The sequence below is a fragment of the Struthio camelus genome, chromosome 5 (assembly GCF_040807025.1).
Source record: "Struthio camelus isolate bStrCam1 chromosome 5, bStrCam1.hap1, whole genome shotgun sequence".
NCBI lineage: Eukaryota > Metazoa > Chordata > Aves > Struthioniformes > Struthionidae > Struthio > Struthio camelus.
Window position 1 is genome coordinate 73,822,780 of NC_090946.1, and position 22,011 is coordinate 73,844,790.

General features: G+C 40.0%; 2 protein-coding genes across 6 annotated transcripts in view; both read left to right on the top strand.

The window, feature by feature from the left end:
- Nucleotides 1–18,453, top strand: part of ADSS1 (adenylosuccinate synthase 1) — a 41,859-nt gene extending 23,406 nt beyond the window's left edge. Inside the window, exons 10-14 of one of the 5 annotated variants that reach the window (XM_068947243.1) lie at nucleotides 205–329; nucleotides 2,094–2,191; nucleotides 3,602–3,751; nucleotides 9,883–9,996; nucleotides 17,685–18,453. In XM_068947243.1, coding sequence (XP_068803344.1) covers nucleotides 205–329; nucleotides 2,094–2,191; nucleotides 3,602–3,751; nucleotides 9,883–9,996; nucleotides 17,685–17,731 — 534 coding nt within the window. In that variant the 3' untranslated portion in view covers nucleotides 17,732–18,453. Of the gene's footprint in view, nucleotides 1–204; nucleotides 330–2,093; nucleotides 2,192–3,601; nucleotides 3,752–5,206; nucleotides 9,372–9,882; nucleotides 10,267–17,684 lie in introns of those variants that run through there. The other 4 variants (XM_068947244.1, XM_068947245.1, XM_068947242.1 and 1 more) reach the window with 4 other exon arrangements.
- Nucleotides 18,454–19,430: 977 nt separating this feature from the next.
- SIVA1 (SIVA1 apoptosis inducing factor) lies at nucleotides 19,431–21,435 on the top strand. Its single transcript, XM_068947275.1, has 4 exons — nucleotides 19,431–19,675; nucleotides 19,943–20,149; nucleotides 20,549–20,705; nucleotides 21,203–21,435. The coding sequence occupies exons 1-4, from the start codon at nucleotides 19,558–19,560 to the stop codon at nucleotides 21,258–21,260; spliced, it is 540 nt and encodes a 179-aa protein (XP_068803376.1). The 5' UTR covers nucleotides 19,431–19,557; the 3' UTR covers nucleotides 21,261–21,435.
- Nucleotides 21,436–22,011: the final 576 nt, after the last annotated feature.

The following is a 22,011-nucleotide window of genomic DNA, read 5'->3' on the forward strand; positions in this document are numbered from 1 at the left end:
TAAATGTTCTGGAAAGACAGTGACTGAGATACGTAAGTAGTGACTGAGATGTAAGAATCCTGGGCATGTGGGTCTTTACTCTCCAAGTCCCCTTTTAAGAAAACAGAACTTTTTTTTTTAAGGAATTGACCAACTAGATATTTCTTGCTATTTGTTTATTACCTTTTTTAGTGAAATACCACCGGCATCTTTTTTATCTTTTAGGAAATTGGAGACCTTTTACAGTCCCGTGGCCATGAGTGGGGGGTAACCACAGGCAGAAAAAGACGCTGTGGCTGGTTAGATCTTGTCATTTTGAAATATGCTCATATGATCAACGGATTCACTGCGTAAGCATCACAGATTTTGCGCTACATTTGGAACTGATTATTTTATGCTTCGCAGAATAAAATATGTAGGTAACTTTAATGAAAATCCAGTAAAGTGTTACATTTTAAGCAATGAAATAATTGACAGTGGGCAACTGAAAGTTGTCTTAATGATAATAATATCTATCTCCTAATAATTTTTTTTCAAATCAAGTAAATTGACAACATCATGATAATGATTTTTTTGTAATTTCACTTTACCTACATCAGATGACCAATGTAGAATGAATCAATGTATCTGTTAGTTTTCACTAGAATTGTTTACTGTAGTGTTGTTGATCCAGTGCTCTCATATTGCCTTGTATCATGATTTAAAGTACACTGATTTTAGGCTTCTGTTGACACTAGCGGATCAGACTTCTAGGACTAGATCCTGCACACACTACCTCCTCAAGTGAAATAAGTAGGATGACACAAAGTGTTCAGGAGCTAGCACAGCTTTCATTCCAATCTCATTTATCTGCAAAGATATATTCTAATACTGTATTATAAATGGGCCGAGAGGTGGCACTTAGCAACTTGTTTGGCTGACTTTGTAATTCAAAGTATATTCTAAGTTGCCATTTTAAAGGAAAAAGTGGCTATTTAAAGGAACCATTTAAGTCCTTAATGCCATCAAATTAGCTTTTGTCTAATACTAAAGATATGAACTGAAATGAATAACTATCATAAGCTGTTAATCTAAAACTCATAAACTTTTTGCATAAAGTTGAAAAAGATTCAGTAAAATTGTATTCATGTAAGGTGTGGGCTTATACATCCATTCAGACAAACATGTTCTTATATACAAACGTGAACCTAAGCATTTTACTAGCTTACAAATTGCAACTTAACTGGTATTGTTTTTACTAATAATGTTATAAAGGAACAATACACAAGGTGATCTTTCTGCATTATTTATCAAAGGGCTTTTAAAACCTTTTTTTTACTGAGCTTTATACTTTGCTTTAGCTTACGTAGCTCTAATTTGTGTGGAAATAGTATTAGGAAGCCATTTTATTTCCTTCTATTTCAGTTCTATGCAATTGCTACAATTCCACCAATTACACTGTTTTATTAAACAGTGTAATCTCTGGTAACTGTGACATTAAAAAAACAGATGGAGATGAGTCCCTCACAAAAGGCAAAAAGAAAAAAGAAAAAAAGGCTCTATGCTGCTTCTTTCTCAAAAGGCCTTTTCTTTTAATCATTGCATTCATGATATCCTTACAGAGCCAGAGTACTGAAAGTTAGACTGAGGTCTTTCCTACTGTATTTCGTATATAGTTAGCAAGCCAGATTATGCTTGCAAAGTCTGGTTTTAAAAGTGGAATTTAGTAAATGAGTCTGTCTCATAGCTGTTGTGAATCTGCAGGAATAATAGGAGTAATTAATAGTAGTGAGATAAAGTGACATGCCATTGTGTACACCCAAACCAAGTCCAACAAGCGCCTCTTTACAGAGTCACCTTGCATTTTAAAGGGATATAACTGAACACTGTTCACCTGTACGAGCAGCCAAGCATTTGGAAATTAATCTTAGTAACTCAGTCATGCATTCATCCCGGAGGTATGAATTCAATTAACAATGTTCATACTTCAATATATTTATGTGTTTCTGTTTACTGGGTTGTCTGAGTTGGATCCGTGAATATAAAACTAGAAAAGACACGTGGAAAAGATTAAGGAGACTAATGATAGAAAGGTTCATCATATGTGTAACTCTGTCGAATGTTTTTCTGAACAGTTTGGCATTAACAAAACTGGATATTCTTGATGTCCTTGATGAGATTAAAATTGGCGTTGCTTACAAATTGGGTGGAAAAAGAATTCCATATTTTCCAGGTATGTTCTTAAATGTCTGTGTTCGTTTTTCCCTTTCACACCTGTTAAGTTTTACATGTTAGGAAGACCTGTTTGCTTTTTTAACTATATTTGATTTCTTTTGTGCTATAACTCATGTAGAAACTTGCAGAACTGTACTATCAGTATAAAGATTACTGTATCAGTAATTAGCATTTTTCATTCACCTTGTGTCTGTGTAGATGATGACAAGAAGTTCAGAGCAAATAAAGTCTTGTCTGAGAGCCTCTGTCTGATCCCCTGAAATTTTTTTTTTTAATTAACAACACCATTATTCCACTAGAAATCTGAAAGTCAAAAAGATCTAAGTCAGTTGCTGGGTGTCATTGGCAGGAGCCTTTAATGAAGTAAAGTTGAAATAAAAGCAGTGCTTAAGCTATGTGAAGATGAGATAGATACATGCAAAGTTAAGCTGCTATATTGTAGGCTACCATCATATAACTATAATTAGCAGCAATAACTTTGTAGTTAATTAAAATGTATGTTGTCTCTCAATATACTTTGTGTTAAAATTTATAGGATGTAATAATATTAATTAAATAATACTTAGTTTTCTTACAAGAGCAATGTTTTCGAGAGTAAATACTCCTCTCCTTTTTTCATTTTCACACCTCTGTCAAAAATGCCCTGCGCTATACCATATTATTATTCAGGAAAGACTTTTGAATACGGTAGATTTCTGTTGAATTTAAGGCTGAATGGCTGTCTCCTCAGGCTTTCAGATTAACTCTTTAAACTAATGAAAGGTCAAAGGCAAGCAGAAACCATCTCCAATGATACGTTTCCTGCTTCCATGAAGAATCTACATCTTCTTGATCATGCTGCAGAAGCACACATAACTTAGTTTTTTGTTTGTCTGCCCCACAGTGAGTCTGCTGTGAGAGGGGCATTCTGAAGGGCTGAGGAAGGTTGGCAGCAGCCAGCTTTCCTACCATGGCTACTAGTTTGCAGCTGTAGACAACAGCGTAATGAGAAGTCTAGTGGGGCTTGCAAACATCAACATTTGTAGCAGGCCTGGGTTAACCCTGTTCCATAAAGGTGAAGTGTAGTGCCTTGTCTATGGGAGGATTTCTATTTTATTATGTGCAAATCTGAACCAAAAAATAGAACTACTGTAAATTTAAAATACTGTGTTTTCTCAAAATGGTACTGTAGTCTTCTGACAACATAGGGTGCATCATAAAGTTTTGACAAGGGGAAACTGGACTACTGGAGCCTCTTGAACAAGTTATCTTCCTCAGTAATAGAGGCCAATCTAACTTAGGAATGAATGGATTTACCAACATTAGAAATACTGTTTTTTCTTATATTGGATTATAAGTTTTGTTAAAATACTTTGAAGGTCAAGGTGGAGCAGCTAAATTCAACCGTGATAAAAATGTTATTCCACAGCTAATCAGGAAATACTACAGAAGGTGGAAGTAGAGTATGAAACAATGCCTGGGTGGAAGACTGACACAACTGGTGCACGAAAATGGGAGGACCTCCCACCCAAGGCCCAGAATTATATCCGATGTGTGGAAAACCATGTTGGAGTGCCAGGTAAATCTGTCTTCAGACGTACATACAAGGATGCCGCACCGCACAGATCCAGCTGGGGAAAATGCTCGCTTCATTAGCTGAGGAGTGGCCTGATTTGGGCTGCGTGCAATGGAAGCACCTGTGGTTGGGGTGACGATGGTAAATGGCAACTTGCACAGAAGCAGCAAAGGGCAGTGTTCTGTGGGCAGTTCTGTGGCGCTGCAGACAGCCCCAAGCTGTTGCTGGCAAGGACTTAACCAGAGGAAAGATGGCCATGTGTTGTGCTTGGCGAACTGCTGCCTTCTGTCAGTGACAGCTCTGGGATCTCTGCACCAGGGCATAGTTAAATCTAATGTCCTCCCTTGGCTAATTTCTTCCTTTCACATTACTTCCTGCATCGTTGCTTGAAGATAAACTTCCCTTTTTTTTCTCCTCCTTTCTCTTTCACATTTATCATTATGAGATGTACTGCATAAAAGATACAGGTGCCGGGGAGTGTTTAGCCTGCTTCTGCCACTTTGGAAATTAGGGTGTTAACATGACCAGTCTCCAGAGGCTAATCCAGTTTTCATCAACTCTGAGTGCTGAAGTTCAAGAAGTGCCGGGGCTAGGTGTGGCATGAATGCTGCAGTTTGGAAGGGAATTTTCACTATAGAACTTAGAAAGCTGGCATGTGGGCTTTCATTTTCCGTAAAGCACCTCAAAAGTCAGATTTGGGGAGTATGAACTAGTTGCAACTGTGGCAATTCTGATATTGCTCATGAATTAGAAAGTATCTGATAGCAGTGCCCGCAACTCAGCAGATGGCCTGTGTGTGGTTATGGACACAGATGTGGCTGGTGGGATATGTAAATAAAACTCCCTTTATTTTGTCTTGAGTTCTCAGTGTGAAGGCAGAGGAGCCAGGGTGCCGTAGGAGATTTGATGGTCAAAGGGTACCAACCTACAGTCAATTTTATAGTATCCATGGACAATGAAAACTGCACTGAAACAGTCACAGTAGGGCATTTGGGGTGGTTGCTCCCACGAGGTAACGTTTTTAATTGCAGCCTTACATTTAACAATAGCATAGCACATGTGCATCACTGTTTCCAGTTCCACAGCAAGAAAACTTTACAGTCTGACTGAGCTCTCGCGTCCTCTCTGCAGGGATTTAGCTAGACATCCTATCACTCAAGATAATGACAATTAAACATGCAACAGATGTGCCTCACCTTCTATTAGGCCTTCAATCTGCGATGCTTTCTGTTTATGGTATAATTGTTCCATGCTATCAAACTTCAGTATACTGCACTTCTAGTCTGGCAATACAGCAGAAGTAAAGTAATATTTGCCAGTAAATTTTCCTGGCCTTTTTTTTTTCAGCACAGAACTGGCCAGTTTATGCTAAAACACTGTGAAAAGATAAAAATGATAACAATTCATTATAACGCATGCTCTCAGTAATTGTTCTAATAGTTGTTTTTTTCTCCCCAGTTAAATGGGTCGGAGTTGGAAAATCAAGAGAGTCAATGATCCAGCTATTTTAAACAAACGAAGAACTTCAGTGATGAGGAGCACAATTTAGTGTTCATCTGTTCCTTACTACTTCCACTTTAAATGGAGATGCTATTTAAAACCAACCTGTTCTTCTAGGAATTGAATAGAAACCAAACATATATTCTGTATTGTAACATTTTATTTATCTTGAAGCTCTCAGTAAATTCAGTGTAATATCTACTTAGTGGCCAGCATCAGAAACTCAAAAAGTATTACAAATTCGTAACAAAATAAGGAAAAAATGATTTTTTTAAAATTTGAGCCATGTTACTGTTCAAAAGTGTTTTACATCCATATAGAATTACTTCCTCATGCTGAAATCAGTATTAAAACATTTTCCAGTCATTACTGGGTGACTGTAGAACTGTAAAGCTTAGATTTGTTCTTCAAGTATTAAAACATCTGTGTTTTGGGGTTGGTAGTAAAAAGACAGATACCATGTAGTAAATTGGTTGGATTATACAGTTCTTCAGTTCCTAACATACAGTGAAGTTAGGTAGGTATATTTGACTGCACAATGCAAAGCAATTATCACAGTTATCTATAAGCCTGTGATTTTTTTTTAATAACCCACTAAAACAAATGGAGAGAAGCTAGAGTGTTTTTATCACACAGCACAATCTAGTAGCTGAGATAACATCTGTAGATGGGCAAAATTAGAGAAAGTTGACCTGTTTCATGATTCTTTTAAATATCTTATATATTAACAGACGCTCCCTGTAGTAGAGACAGTCAGATGTGCTGTCTTTATTTTATGCAGTAGGGAAGAAATGAATGAAAGTGGAAGGGAAGAAAGTCCTCAGGCTACAAAACACACAGGGAGAGTGGAGCCAAGAGAGCATACTGTATTTTCGCAGTGAACCTGAGACGTTTCTTCCTGCTAACTTTGTGATTCTAATTTCCAAACTTTTACTGTACATACCTGGTGAGGAACTTGGGACTTGCAGCTCTGTATGGCACACTTGCTTCCACAGCTCCTAGATTTCCAAGAATAAATCAATGCATGACTTAATGATGACTACTGCAGTATTTACACCCTTTGCACATTTTGACCTTCCTCAGCAAGATGTAATGTCTATTTATAGAAGGGGAGAATGTATGGCAGCTAGGGTTTGGACAGCGAGGAGCAACAAAGAAGTCCCCAGAATTTCCATGAATACACTTGGATTTCTTTGTGGATCTTCAAATGTATAATGGTTATACCTCAAGATGTCTCAAAAGGCCTGAGGCCTACCTCTTGTAGAGGGAAACGAATATACTAGAAACTGAGTTATTCCATAACCATGGAATTTTCAGAGTAAATATTCCTTTTCTGTAAGTATCTCGGAGAGCTATAACACAACGTATTTATATCATTTCCAGATGCTGTGGAAATGGCATCACAACCCTAGTCATGCCGTTGTGTTGCATGTGAATATATCCCTTTTCTGAGACAGTAACTCCAAGGATACAAAATGATGATATTCCTTGCATCAGAGATAGGGAAAAATAAAAACCTGTCAATGGGCTTTCCAGCACGTAGAGTTTATCTCATGTGCACTCATCCACTTTGTCTTATTTTGCTCAATTATCAAATAACTGTTAGTGTTGAAAATCATTTGTGTTAAGAAAAAATTACAAAAGGGCTGGTATAAGGACATAGTAAGCACTTAATTTAACTGCTTAGAGATGTGTTGCTGCTTGTAGTGCAGAATTCTTCTTACACCCTCTGGCTGCAGTGCAGTCTCTTCATACCTCAGTTTACCACAGACTGTGGCTTTATACCGCAGCCAAATACCCTTATGTCTAATAAAAAGAGCCCAAAGCTGTGAATCTTGAGCCCAGCTATGACTCCTTTGATCATCTGGGACAAGTCACTTAACCTCCCTGCTACTGTTTTATAATCGGTAAAATGGCGGTTAGGAATACTTCCTTACCCTTTTTATACTGCTTTTTTTAAGGACTGTGGGTCAAGTCCTGTAGTCCTTACTCTAACACAGATGAGGAGGTACTCCCCCTGCGTATTTATAGGTGTTACAATGAAAAAACAATGGGATTTCTGACCATATTTAATGTTTGTAAAGCGCTTTTGAAAGGTGCTGAAAAAGTGCTTAAATATTACAAGCACTGTGAAATGTACCTCATTTATATGAGGTACAAGTACCTTTAAGCATAAAGATACTTGGAGATACACTAATCAAGTTTTAATTTCAATGTGGCTCAACCTTATGACATTTACCTACTGGGTGATACAGAACTGTTCCATTTCTTGGCCTCATCTTCATCAGTGCGTTTGTGTTAGGGGATGGCCACTACGTTTAAGCTTTAGTTGAATTATAGGCTATGTCCACAGTGACTAACAAGCCACTCAGCGTGCTGAGTAAGTGGATTAAATGATCAGCTCTGAATGAAGTATTCAGCATACTGAAAAATTTAGTTAGCTTAATTTTCCCAGGCTTATTGTCTCTTGTTCACTTAATCATTTAGTTTCCATTAAGTAAGTTGCCTGTCTTTGCATTCAAGGACTCTTCAAAAAGCCAGTGATGTTGTCAATGGGCATCATAAAATAGACAATTATCCCCTGACTGACTTTGTTACGGTAAAAATAATATTGTGCATTTCATTTCACAGCAGGGATTTTTTTAAATGAAAGCTCTCTTCTGACTGAATTTCGTAGGCATTATCATTGAGTTAAATATGAATAAGTTTGGGCTTTTGTTTAAAAGCTCTTTAGTCTACTGAGTGACACAACCTTTAATAAGAATATTTTTAATGTAAATTTGCATTCATTTTGACTGTTTCCCGTGTGGATTATTTCATATTGTTTGGAATTTCATTTTAATAACAATCACTGTGATGAATTTAATTTCTTCTTTCTCCCCAGCCAAATGCAATAATAATGACTAAAACTGGTTGATGCATCATCCTGTTAGATATCTTGATGGAAGAATAAGGGTAAATGTCTACTAAAATGGCATAATTTGTTGTAGAGATTATGATTTTTTTAAAAGCAGCAATTACTGAGTCACTTGCATACATTAATGTATTTGACATATTTTCTCACACTTACCTTTATAATGTGGCCTTCCTGTTCAGGTGTGTTCTTCACATGCAGTATAGGGTTTTGAAGCTTTTAATTTTTAATTTGGCTATATATGGTCTTACAGTTACGGCATGATGCACTTTATAAAATGAAAGAAATAAAATTAAGCATTTCTATAGTAATATGCAGATTATACTTAACGTCTTTCCCCCTATGCAGATTTTTCAGACAAATTTTGGATCTACACCTTTTTTCTGTCCTGAAAGACATATTAAAATCAATTTAAAACAACAGTGCCCTCTTTCTCTCTCTTTCTCTCTCTCCCTCTCTCTCTTTTTTTGTTTTTAAGCAAAATGCACTACATACAAAAACCTGGTTTGGTAGTTTATGTATTAAAAAAAATAACCAGCAGGAATTACCCGGAGAATGGATATTTTCTTTCAATCTGTGAGAAAGATTCTCATTGTTGAGATTTTTTTTTTTTTTTACATATTCTGTAAACTTGATCAGGCTTTGCTGGTTACAAACTTAGCAGTGATCCACCTTCACCAGTGCGGATCCGTGGTTAGTCATCTTTACTTTGTGAGCAATAATTTTATAATGAAACAGAACATTTCTGTTTGTGAATTTCCTTATTAATACCAAAAAATGTTCTTTCCAGAACAGATGGCTCAAAATAACTCACATGAACTCCATATAGTTCTTTATCAACAGCACTGTACTAAGAAAGGAAAGACAGACATGAGCTCAAACAACATAATTATCGTGCCTAAAAAGCGGAAGGGCTTCCGACCAGTATGGTTAGGGTCTTTCAGAAGCCTTTATAGAAATTACTCTTTTTCTCATCCATTTTAGAAGGAGTCTGGAGCAACGGGTGAGTGAGCTGTGCAGTAAACAAGAGAGCAGCTTAGTACACAATTTAGGGCAATGTCTGAGAGGTGCATGAGAACTTCTCTGCTAATAGACTAATGTTCCTTCATACCCTTTGCACTGATTATATATAAAAATACTCGTGGAAAGGTCTTTGATTGCTAGCTGAGGCATCTGAAGCAGTTTCATCGAACTCCATGTGATACTGGCACTGCCCAAGGCAAAAAAAAAAAAAAAAAAAAAAAAACCTGAGTAAGTCTCTCTCTGCTGAAATTACCCACTGGGAAAACACTCTGTTTTGTAACTGGTCCATCTGTTGTCTATCAGCTGGAGAATGGAGGCCTGAGGCTGGGAGGGAAGTCATATACTGATTGCAACTCTACAAAGGCAAGACTTCCCTGCTCCTACCCACTTCTAATAATGGGCCCAAACCTTACACCACTCCTTATTCCTCATAGAAGTGGCCTAGGCTCCTCTACAGTAGCATGTTTCATACCCATCAGAGGGCCAATTTCAAGTTCTGGATGTCTGCAAAAAGGATGAGCTGACCACTCTTTCAACTAGACATCGGGCAAGAAAGAAAATACAGTTCCTACCATGTTATCTTTGGAAGAGGTCCCCATCTGTGGTATAGTCACTGTATCAAGGGATTAGCCTGTGGATTTGTTAGCTACTAATGTAATAGCTGAATTTGTTAGTGCTGGTTTCATGTTTCTGTTAGATCCATGTTGCCAAAGAAGAAGGAGGCACCTGAGGCCTGGAGCCTTGGTCATCATAGTACTAAACAGGATTCATGGTATGGGAGAAGTTGTATTATGCAGCCTGCTTCATGGAGGTAAGAAATTTGGTTCTTTTCTTCCCAAGCTGTCAAATAGAAACTTTGTCAAGGAAACCCTTGCAGAAGCTCCTTCCTATTGGTTTTACTCTGGAATGGGGCTGGCTGAACCCTTACATATTGCTCAAATTTAAGTTAAATAATTATACCTGTGGATGTCAGCCATAGATTGAGGCTTTAAATAGTAAAGCCTAAATAAAGATTTCAGGATTTTGCCTTTTAATCAGCTATATTTACAGGAAATCAGTTGTTCTAAAATACCTTTGTGTGTTATTAATTATTATCTGTTCATTTCTGCAACAGAGACCATGCATTAAATATTTACTCACCAGCCTGTTGAGACTATCTGTATGCAAAAATATAGGAAATGAGATCTTCTGTAAGCATATACAGTTTATAGCTTCCTTTATTGCAGTAAATTTTAGCCAGCAGCTGCATTTTTCAAAGGTTGGAAATAGTACGGATTTTTATACTGTCTCCACAAATGTCTCTGTCAAGGACATGTCTTAGGAAAAAAAAAAACACTCCTATATTTGAATGTTTTTGCAGTGCTGAGAAAACGTATCCTTACTCTGACAAGCATTACTTTTTAGAAGTTGAGTACATACACCAGAGTTTACATTACAGACCTCTAAATAGTTCCTCAGACAGCAGTGCTAGGTTTCCAAGAGATACCTTTACAGTGCTTGATAAGTGGCAGAGTATTCCGGGCAGTATCTGGTGGTTGCTGCAATCCTTAAAATACCCTGAGCAGAGTACTAGTGCTTTGTTTATTAAGGACCAAAGAATACAGTCACCTATCAATGCCCTTAGAATTAGCAGAGCAGTCATCATGCATCTTCATCTTCCCCTTTATTCACACAGAACTTTTAATGTAACTGCTGAGCCCAATTCTTCTTCACATGAAACACCTCTGAACAATACTTCTTCTAGGGATGGATCTACGTTAATGTTTTAGTTCAGATCAGGACTGCACTTCTAAAGCAAATCTCTCAGTTCTCCTCTCTGCCTGTGCTCTGCACTGATTTGTGCTATAGAGTGGTATCAGCTTGGAAACTGGATTCCTTTTGGATGAAAGTAAACAAGGGCTGCTCTCCAGCAGCGTCCCCGGTATGCTCTAGATGCTAATCAGAGTTCAGTCGAGGGGGCCAGGCAAGAGAAGATTAGAAGTAACCCTTCATCCATGGTGTGGATATTGGGTCCTCAGCACCAACTGCTTTGCGTATTTGTTCCTGCTGGGCAGCACTATTTGCTAATATAGACATAGCTTTTGAACATTAGCCATTCTGTCTCCCCTTAACCAGTTCCTTGTTCACTTCGTATTAATCCATAACTTGTAACTAATTATTCCCTGCATGGTCTACATAAAATGCTTAATGAATTCTAAACAGGTTATAGCTGCTGCATTTCCTGTGTCCATAAAATCAGCTATTATCAAAGAAAAGTTATTCAGGGGTCATCTATTTTTTCTAGGTCAACTTTGCATTTTGTCCTGTTTTGCATTTAGATCTATGTTTTTAATGAGCCTTCCCTTCAAAACATTCCTAGAGTCTTGCAAACTCCTGAGACTGTGCTATCAGCCCTCTGGTTGTCAGCATAGTTTTTTTGCCTCCTTGAAAAATAATACTATATTTTCTGTTCTCCAGTAATATGATTCTGCTACCAATTTGAAACATTTTTTTAAAACATTTCCTCCTGACTTGCAATTGCATATGCTCCTTCTTTTAGAATTCTGGAATGCAGTTTATTTCTATGCCAAGCAGGTTGTAATCATATGTATGCCAGAGAAAACATAGATAGTTTGGGTAGCATTAAGTTTCTATCTAAAGCTTCTAAAGATTACTGGAAAGGGTAACTAAGAAACCAAACCCATTTGCTGAGGAGAAATTTGTGGAGATAGTGTAAAAATGTCCACTGATTTTACGTACTGGATGAGGAATATACATTCTGCAGACAAAATAAGAATATACGCTAAATGATCTTCACTTACCTGTATTGGATAGTGAAATGAATAGGGGCTTGACAAAGAAGCATTTCCAACTTTGCTGAAGAACTTGAAGTTAGAATAAAACAGCAGCAAACTGATGCAGGACACAGCTAGGTGATGAACTTGGCCCAAAGAACTACCAGAGTCTGGGATGAACATTGAAGTGAATTTTGAAGAGCTAGGAGGAATATTATTCTACTCTGCTTCATTATTTGATGCCAGTCTTAAAGGTGAATCATTCTACAGTTCTACATTTGCACCATTTCAGTGGAGATCTATTTGTATGGTAGTTTATTTGTAGAGTTTAGATAGTAAAAAAGAATCAGTATTAGAAGCAGAAGCAGTACTGAACATCTCCACCATCGATCTGGAGATCTTTCCAAACTTGAAGACCTGAAAGGGTCATCAGAAGAAAAGAAAATATGATTATCTGTCACATCAATATCTTCCCTGAAATGCCTATGCAGAAAAAAAAAAATTAAAAAGGAAGAAAAAAAGATGAGAGATTGCATATAAATAGGAGAAAGGTATTGAGCATAAATATACAGAATATATTATAATGAATGTTAATACCAGAAGAAAAGGTCACAGTGGAAGAAATGAAAGATGTTAGCTGTTTTAAGGCATTACAAATAGAATAAGACATTTTGTCTGTTAGGGATTGATTTGCATCAGGCAACCTCAATAAAAAAACAAGGCTGATACTGATGGATGTCTGAGCCCTGTGCAAAATGTATTGATGATTTCTATTCTGGGGAAACATGCCAGCAGCACAAGTCTCATTCTATTAACTGGCACCCTGAACGGTAGGCCTAGGACTGAACATTACTTTTATAGCTTATATCACACCACTCACGTAAACTACTCAGCAGAGAGCAGCCAGATAGAGTGCGTGCTGTGAAGACTTCACAGTGTAAACAGATTTCAACCTAAAAGGCTATACTAAGAGAATTTCCACATTAGCCCTAGTGATGGTTACTGTAACTATAGCTTTGACATGTTATTCTGGCGATATTCAGAGACTGACTCCCTTAGACTCTGTGCAGTGTCTGTTTTCTGGACAGAGATCTATATCCAGGATCGACAATAGAGTCGCTCATATTTAAAATAAACACTTTGCTCCTGCTGCTGTGGAATCCTTTGTTATAGATGGGGAGTGCAGAGAGCCAGATTCAATCCCAGTGTCTGCTGACATAGTTCCTTTGAGATGAATGGATGTGCGTGGAGTTATTCCAGCTAAATGGCTACCTCAGGGAATGAATAAAGGAGAAGCATGCAAAACACAATGTGCAAAGCTGTCCTGAAGCAAGGATTCATTTCACAACAAAATGATCACAAGAGCAAGGCTGCATGCAGCTGCAATGCGGCGGGAGGGAGCGTGCCCAGCCCTTCCCGTGCCATGTGAACAAAGTGTGTTGTGCTGTGTAGGACTAGTGAAAAGGCATATGTACCTGTAGCCTCTTGCAGGTAAACCTGTACCAAATAATGGAATAGCATTTTTTGGACACAGACTTCAAGAATTCTTAGGACAGTCACCTAATATGATATAAAAACTATCCAGCCACCTGCAGAGGAAGAAACCAAAGCACCCTGCCATCGCATGAGGTCTGTAATGGTAGTTAGCTCGGCTGGCAGATACAGGCACGGCACTGCTCTCTCACATCCAGACGCTCATGCGACTGGACACAATGGACTGGTTAAACAAAACTCCTTCATCCATACACAACACATGGACATGCAAAACTGGGCTCTTAGAGGGGATAACTGAGGAAATGAATTGCTAATTCAGTGTCCATTAAGTGTTTGCTTGGTGAGTGTGCTCGGGGTCACAGTTTCATCCCCAACTGCACAGGTTTGTTGCTTTCCTTTTTCCTTGATAGATTAAAATAATCTGGAAATAGGCAAAATAAGAAGAAACTGTCTGCAGAAGAAATGAAGGTACACAACTGGAAAAACTAGGGAAAAAAATTGGAAAGAAGCCCCCCCATAAATCTTTTATATTTTATGTCAGCAGAACAAAACCATCTTTTCAATAGCAGTAATAACTTAAAAGTTTTGAGAGTGCCCTCTAGTGAAAGTGGGACCTTCAAGTATTTTGACCTAAAGAACTATAATAAACTATGTATCTCTCTTGTATCTCATAGCCGATAGAATAGTAATAGGCTATGAAGTTCATCCATCCCATGCTAATTTAACAGCACGTACGAGCTACCGTGCCAAGATGGCAGGATTTTGGCTTAGTAACAGCAGGCTTCAAGAGCCAGTCCTTAATTCTGCACATCATTTGCTTACCAAACCCTTTGTGATGTGTGAACTGGCGCATCAGGATTAGAACAGGAGCTCTTTTGCTAACCACAGTAAAATGACATGCAGCTGTATTCTGGCACTTGCTAGTAGATAATGGCTGAATGATGTGTAGCCCTGTGATACGAACTGCGAACGTGTCGACTGTTAAGGCTGACATGCTATAATATGGTAGGAAAATGAAAGAAAGGGAAGAGCTTTAAGCCGTTCTGCTGCTGTTCCTCAGGGTTTCACCTCAAAGTATAGTGTTTCAATTTATTTCTAAATGGCCTAATAATGAAAGCCTAGAATAAATGTGAAATTTCTATTACAAGTACATGGAGGGGAAGGCCTGGGTACAAATGCAACTGGAGAGAAAGATAAAATATTTTTATGCCCCCCTCCCCCTGACCCAGGGCTTACAAGACTCTCATATTTAGACATTTAGAACAACTTAAAAGCTAGTCAACTCTTCTAGATTTTCACCTGTTTCTAAAATGAAATACTGTGCTATGTTAAAAGGTAAAGGCTGCTTGCAAAATGGGACGTTGACATGAAGATTGAAGGCTGATGAATGTTTACATTCACAAAGCCAAAATGGCCATTTTGGATATCTTTTCTGACGCCCTGCTTAAAACAGATGGCAGAATTTTCCTTGATTTGTTCTTTTCTAAACAAAGTAAGCTTTTTCTTTTAAGGAAGCATCCAGCCTTGATTTATAATGTCTGTGATTTACAAAGTCTGTGATTTTGATTCCAGTTTACTTGGTTAGTTCTAGCTACTAAAAAAATTATATTTTGAGGTAGCTGGAAGCATGGCTGACAGCAGACATCTAGCGTGATTTGTGTTAAAGATGGATCAGGAACAAAACTTTTAAATTCTCTCATTGCTTACTGGGGTATTTAAAATCTAAATCTGTACCTTTTGTGGGTGAGGAGCTTTGTAGTACCAGTCCAAATGTGATGTATGTATTAGTCTCAATGCCAAAGGAATGTGATACCAATTTTCACAAAGGGATCAATAGGATCCTGGGCACTATATACTAGTATATATTGACTAGTATGTATTTACTCACCTATGGGCTGAGTAAATTGCTAGAAAGTTTTACAGAGACTAGAGTTAGTGGACACATGGAGAAACATGAGAATAAATATGAGAAATTGGGAAATGGTCAAGATGTCTCAAAAACATTCTAGAAATCTGGTAAGGAATTAATAAGCATGTGGATACAAATAATACATGTGCTTACAGTTTCAAATTTTTTTGACAAAGTCTTTCACAAAAAGCTCTCTTAAAAACCATCTGCCACAAAACAAGAGCAAAGACTTGCCCATATTAACATCTTATTAAAAGACAGGAGACAAATGGTAGGAATAAATGGTCAATTTTCACAGTAGAGGGAGGTTCTGGCAAGATGTCTGTGCAATTTGATGAATTTATAAGTATTCTGAGAAAGGGGATGAGCAGGGAGGTATTAGTGTTTGCTGAATTATTGTTAAAGGCAAATCTAAAAGCCAACTGGGAAGAGCTGCAGCTGTGTGTTTTCCAGGCTCTCGCTATACTAAACTGGTGATGAAACGGCAATGTCAGTATGCAGTATGCAGTAACACATATGGGGGAAATATAACCTCAATTATATATATACAGTGATGGGCTCTAAATTAGTGATCGTCACTCAGGGGAGTCATCTTGGGAGTCATTTATGAATAATTTCCTGAAAACATCAGTTCAGTACTTAGTAGTAATAAAAATGACAAATCAGATGTTAGGAATCATCAGGGAAGGAACCAGGAAGAAATCATCTTCAGATTTATGGTGCCCAAGTTCATAGCGTGCCCACAGCTGGAATACCTGCCACCAAGCTCCAGAAAGGATGTTGTAGAATACAAAAGGTACAGGAAAGGGCATCTGTGGCTGTACATACGCTACAAGTTAGGTACGCTGTTTTAACTTAATCGCCTAGTTCTCCATTGTCCAGTGCAGAGGTCCTCCTGGAGCACACCAGGGCTCCCTCCCTTCCCACGCACCTCAGTCCCTGTCCAGAGGAATGGTGTGTCTTCACGTCTTTCCATGCTGTGCACCAGGATGTGGCACGGGTGACGTGGATTGGGGCACAATGCTAAGGTGTGCTTCGACGTGACAAAAAGTTTCAGCTTGAATAAGTATTTAGCTTACCAGCTTGAATAAAAGATAAACGAGGATAATACGGCAGACGTGTTTATCGTCATGAATGTTATGAAGAGAACTAACACGGAACGATTATTCGTGATTCTTCATAAAACCAGATATAGGTTGAAATTAACAGGTAGCGTACCGAAAACAAACCAGAAGCAGCATTTTCTTAAGAAACATATTGCTAAGTTGTAGACCTTGCTAGACAAAATAAGAAACTAAACGTGTTTCTGGTTTCAAGAAGAATCCCTCCATATGTGCCCTTTCTTGAAGCACCTCCTACTGGCAGAAATGGAATATTAGAGATAGACTATAACTATGGTCCAGCCTGTTTAGCTTTTGAAATTTGCTTACTGGAAACAGAAAATGCTAAACAAAATTGTAATGCAATTTTTCTTTGTTCTAAGAAAGCTATCAACCAAGCAGTTTGTCTGTAATGTTCACAAACAGGCACAGGAAAAGCAAAGCAGCAAGGAAAAGATTGTGTCGTGTTTATTTCCTATTTTCTTTCACAAACATGTTTTCAAGAATAAACCAAAATTATCATATTTCACAATTACTATTAGTGGTTTGGGACTTGTCTGGGGATTTTGCATATTCAGAAGCTGTGTAACATAATACACAAACTCATCAGTTAACTTTGAAATTGTCAGCATTAATTTTCATGAATGTTCAATGCCAGCAAGCTTTGCCAGATCAGATCTCAGCCTTTCTTCTACCTCCGAATTACCAGTGGATCTTCCTCAAAGCTTACTGCTAGGAATTAGTGAAACACTCAGGAATCATTCTGACGGGCAGATGAACCAGTTCCCTCCTTATAGGACGATAAGCTATGTCGATGGAGGCAAAACAGAATTATTCTGCCTTTTAGATTACAAATACAAAATATGTGATCAGTAACAGATGTTGTTAAGGTGGAGGCTTGCAAAGCAATTACAGAAGAGATGTCACCACCTGAGGCTGACTCAGATAGCTGCAATAGAAGATTTCTGCATTTGCCCTGCAGTGGAGCGGTGGTGGCGTGTTGCAAATGTAATCGTAGTAGAACATCTTGACAATGTCATGTGTCAGCAGCCCTCAGGGAAAGTGCCCTTAAATTTACCCTTCAGTGAAAGCTCCAGCCGCATTGCTACAGCACACGCTGCTCCCTTTCAAAACTATTTTATATTCTAAGATCATAGTTTCAGAGCACTCTTTGTCACAAGCAGAACAGCGCTTTCAACTTTTTTCTTTGTATCCCATCCAGTTCTCAAACAACTGAGTTTCATCCACGCTTGTCTTACACCATTTTAATGAAACATGTGATCTAGTACTCTCTATCCTGAGAGGGGGCAGCGATCTGACCGGCATTACATTTTGATTCACTCATACTCCTCAGAGAGAGTCAGGAACATCAGAGTGTATGTGTAACGATAATTTGCAAAGAAATTTCCTTAACTAGAAATAAAGAGAAGACCATGAGTTTTCATGCAGAAGAAGCCAAAGTAGAGTTCTGCACAGCTCAGGTACGTTTGGCAGGAGTCAGACCTTGTAGCATAGAAGACATTTTTGCAAATTACTGTGCCTTCCAACATAGCTTCCTTTCCACCGACCGCAACGGCTAGGCGATCAAGAAGCCCTTCAGGAAGAAAAAAAAAGTAACATTAAACTGTATGAAATCATCGTGATTGTACCTGTGTCCTAGCAGCACCAGAGATTCAGCAACTAGTGGAATGAAACCTCATTTCGGTGTTCACTGATGGAAAAATCGCTCCTATGCTTGTTCATGACTCTCTGCAGAACCCTCATGTGCATAACAGGGAAAAGTTTGTATTCTGAAACCTCTCTGGAAAAAAATGCAACTGTTGTGACTGATTATGTTCTTGGAATAGTATAAAATCAGATAAATTACAGCAGTTCTGCCAGGCTCACCAACACCACTTTTAAAGGTCTTATTTTCATTAAGGAAAACAAGGTATTTTCAAAATATATACGGACTGCCTGCTACTTGGAATTAAATGTGATGCTTTTAAACTATGTAATGGTATGTGGACTGCTCTAGACAGCTTACTTACGGAGAATTAATTGTAGTTTTTCCAGGTTACATGATGAAAGCCAAAAGTCTCAGGAAATTCAGTGAATTCACCAAAACTGACCATCCGTCTCTGAAACGGTAGTGAACAGCACCTAGCAAACCTACTTTTGTTACTTCCAGATAGCGACAAGATTCCCTGGCTAGTATGAGGTTTTATGTGTGTTTTAAGAAGGTAAACCCTTCCACTGAATGCACATTTTCATTGGTTCTACGGCATTTAGCTACCTTAAGTTTTGACAGGAGCAGGTTTAAGTTTTAGGAAGAGTTGTCCGAAAGTGAAAAACAACGTGCAAGACTTTTACAGAGGAAAATGAGTAAAAAACATCCTCTAACAAGGGAAGGGAAGGTTGACTGAAAAACCCTGGATTTCAAAATCTCGTTTTAACTTGCAGCGTTCTTTACAACAAGAATTAGACGCTTGAATAGACTTCGAGCAATTAAGATGCGCTAAGAGAGACTACGAGCGCAATAACATGCTCAGCAGTGCCCAGTCTAGTAGCGCGTATCAAAGCCACCAGTTACCAGCTGATGAAATTGAGTATTTGGGAAAAACAAAACAAAACAAAACAAAGCAAAAGGTCCCGTATCAAGAGATTTGTTAAGAAAGGGCGCGGGGGGGGGGGGGGGGAAGCAAGGATAAAGTTTCACTGCAGAAGGAGCGAGCGCAGCTCCCCGCGGAAAATCTTGCAAAAACACCAAGTTGGGAAACTCAGGCCCTGCTCCCCACTGGATTTTTTTCCGAGTGGCAAAGCTGATTTAACCTCTCCCCGCCCGTTCTCTCGCGCGGCCGCTGCCGGGCTCCCGGCTCCGCCCGCGGGCCGCCGCCGCCCCTCACCGCCGCGCCGCGCCGCCCTTCCTCTTCCCGCGCCCCGCCCCCGCCCCGCCATTGGCCACACGCCGCGATGACGCGGCGGAGAAAGGCGGGCGTCGGCGGCTGCGGTTGGTCGGTGTGGCTGCGTGGGTCTCGCGCCTTCCCTGCGGAGGGGGGCGAGCGGGCGGGGGCAGCGCGGCCGCGGCGGGGGCGGCTCCTTCCCCCGCGCCCGCGATGCCGAAGCGCTCCTGCCCCTTCGGGGACGCGGCTCCGCTCCAGCTGAAGACCCGCGTGGGGCTGCGCGAGCTGAGCCGCGGGGTGCGGGGCGAGGAGTACCGGCGGGAGGTCTTCGGTGAGGAGGCGGGTGGGCGGGCCGGGCCGGCCGGCGGAGGGCGGGCGGGCGGGGAGGAAGCGGCGCGGCCCGCTGGGCCCGGCCTGTGCCCTCAGAGCTGCGCCAACCGTCCCTAACGGCCGTTCCAACCGCCGCGCCGCGCGGCGCCCCTTCCCTCAGCCCGGCTGCCCCGTGGCTTTCCGCGCCGCCGGCCGGAGCCGGCCCTCGCCCTAGCCCGGCGGAGGGCCCGTAGCTGCCTGTAACCTGCCTCTCCTCTCCCGCCGGCAGAGAGGACCAGGCGGCTGCTCTTCAGGGGCGCCCAGGCGTACATGGAGGGCGCCTGGCCCGCCGGCGCCCCGGGCACTTGCGCTGTCAGCCGCTCGCCGGAGCCGGGCGGAGCCGCCCAGGGCACCCGCTCGGGGCGCTGCTGGAGCGGGCAGCTGCTCATCGGCCACGACGGGAAACTGCTGAGGCGCTCAGCGGCCATGGAAAAGGGTGAGTGGCCCCCTCCGTGGGCCGGAGTCCTGTGCTGCCCCGTGCCGTTGGGTGAGCGAGGCCTGCAGGCCCAGGGAGAGGCCATGTGGCTCTCTCTGTAGTCCTGTTTAAGAAGTTCTTAACAGTCCAGAAACTGTCGCTACAATGGTATGTGCATGATTTGTGTGGTAATTTAATAGTCTTCTTAATGGGGGGGGGGGGGGGGGGAACAAAGCTGTAAGCGGGGAGCCCTGTGCTGTTGTCTGCAAACATGTTCTTCAAATTGCTATTCCCTGTAGCTATAGTACTGAGGGGAGGTACCGTGCTCTTGTTAGTCTTATAGAACTTTTAGGTACTTTTTTCAACTTCTCTGTTTTGCTTTGAAGAGCATCTACTCTTAATTGCATCTTTTCCAAGCAGTTCCACCAGTGGGAGTGTCCAAAGCCTGTTCCTCGTGTGTAAGAACAGCTGATGTCAAGGAAGCATGTACACAGTGCGACCAGTTTGTATGCCAGAACTGCAGCAGGCTCTGCAGCTCCTGTAACGCAGTTACCTGTTCTTTGTGCTCGATTATTGAGTAAGTGTGTAATGAACTTCTTGATTTTTTTTTTATTATTATTATTATATATGCCCTGAAAATTGGCTTTAGTGTATGAGGACCCAACAGATCTCGTCTAGCTCATCCACCTAATGAATTTAAATATGTCTCATATTGAATTAGCTGTAGTAAAGCTATCTGAAACATGGAAAATAAAATGCCTGTGTGAAGCAGTCTGATCAATCTTAGTGCAAGTCTAGTTCAGTTTCTGACTTAAATGTTCTAGGAGACAAAAAATTCTTGCTTTCCTTCTAGCAATATAGTATGCTGGCTGATGAATGAATGCACTTCCATGAAGTAATTTTGAAGATTTTTTTTTTGGCCGTTATCATTAAGAGCTCTATAATATCAAGTTATGAGTGTTGTGTAGGAGTCCTGTGGTTGCAGTTAATAGTGGAAAAGGAGAACATCCTTTGTTATGATCCAGAAGCACTAGACACTACTGACTTTGTTTTTTGGTCTTTTTTTTCTCCTAGTTATGGTGATGTTGGTGAACAAGTTCTCTGCAATGGTTGTTCAATATTTCAGGTCTGAAACATGAAATTTATGGACATCTTAGCCATAAAGAACGTTTCATCAAGTCTCCTCTTTATGGTTGATCAATTCATACTTTTAGCATGTGAAATAATAATGGAATTTCTGTGTTTTATATCTTTTTATGTACTTTTTAATATTGTAGCTAAATAAACTTTTATATTTTAAGGATTTATAGATCTTTTTCAGTCAGTTTTCTGGTATGTGATATGTCTGTGTGGAGAGTGGTCCCCTTGTTTTTGGCTGGTATTCCGTATTGTTATAGAATTCAGAACATCCATTCAGTGTCTGTCTACTTGTTGCGCATGTCATGACACTCTTTTTGTGGGTTAGAACAGAAACCAGGAGTTCCTGTTGTGCTTTCATGTAAGTGTGGATCTTCTCTGGACACATAGCCTTTTATTAGTGAGCTAACTCGGACAGTTGGCCAAGCCTAAAAGTTTTCTTTCAAACAGAGAATTTGATGATTCCTATTTTAACTTCTATAAACTTTCACAAACATCCTATGGTAACTGGCAGCTTGAACGTTTTGATTGTTCTTTCCATAATAACTTAGATGTAGAAAGAGCACTAATGCATCAGTCTTTGAGCAAAAAAGGTTTATTCAACAGTTAAGTGTCAAAGATAAATTTTGCTGTACACTCCTTGCAAGATCTCTTTCTTAAAAAGAAGCTTATTTGTATAACTTTGTATTTTCCTGAGTACCCACTCAAAAGTAGCTCATGAGGTGGTCCGAAAAATGGTCAGCACC

Coding starts and splice junctions, on each gene's coding strand:
- SIVA1 (XM_068947275.1), top strand. CDS start 19,558: ATGCCGAAGCGCTCCTGCCCCTTCGGGGACGCGGCTCCGCTCCAGCTG. Junction 19,676..19,942: donor GTACCGGCGGGAGGTCTTCG/GTGAGGAGGCGG, acceptor TCCCGCCGGCAG/AGAGGACCAGGCGGCTGCTC. Junction 20,706..21,202: donor TCTTTGTGCTCGATTATTGA/GTAAGTGTGTAA, acceptor TTTTTCTCCTAG/TTATGGTGATGTTGGTGAAC.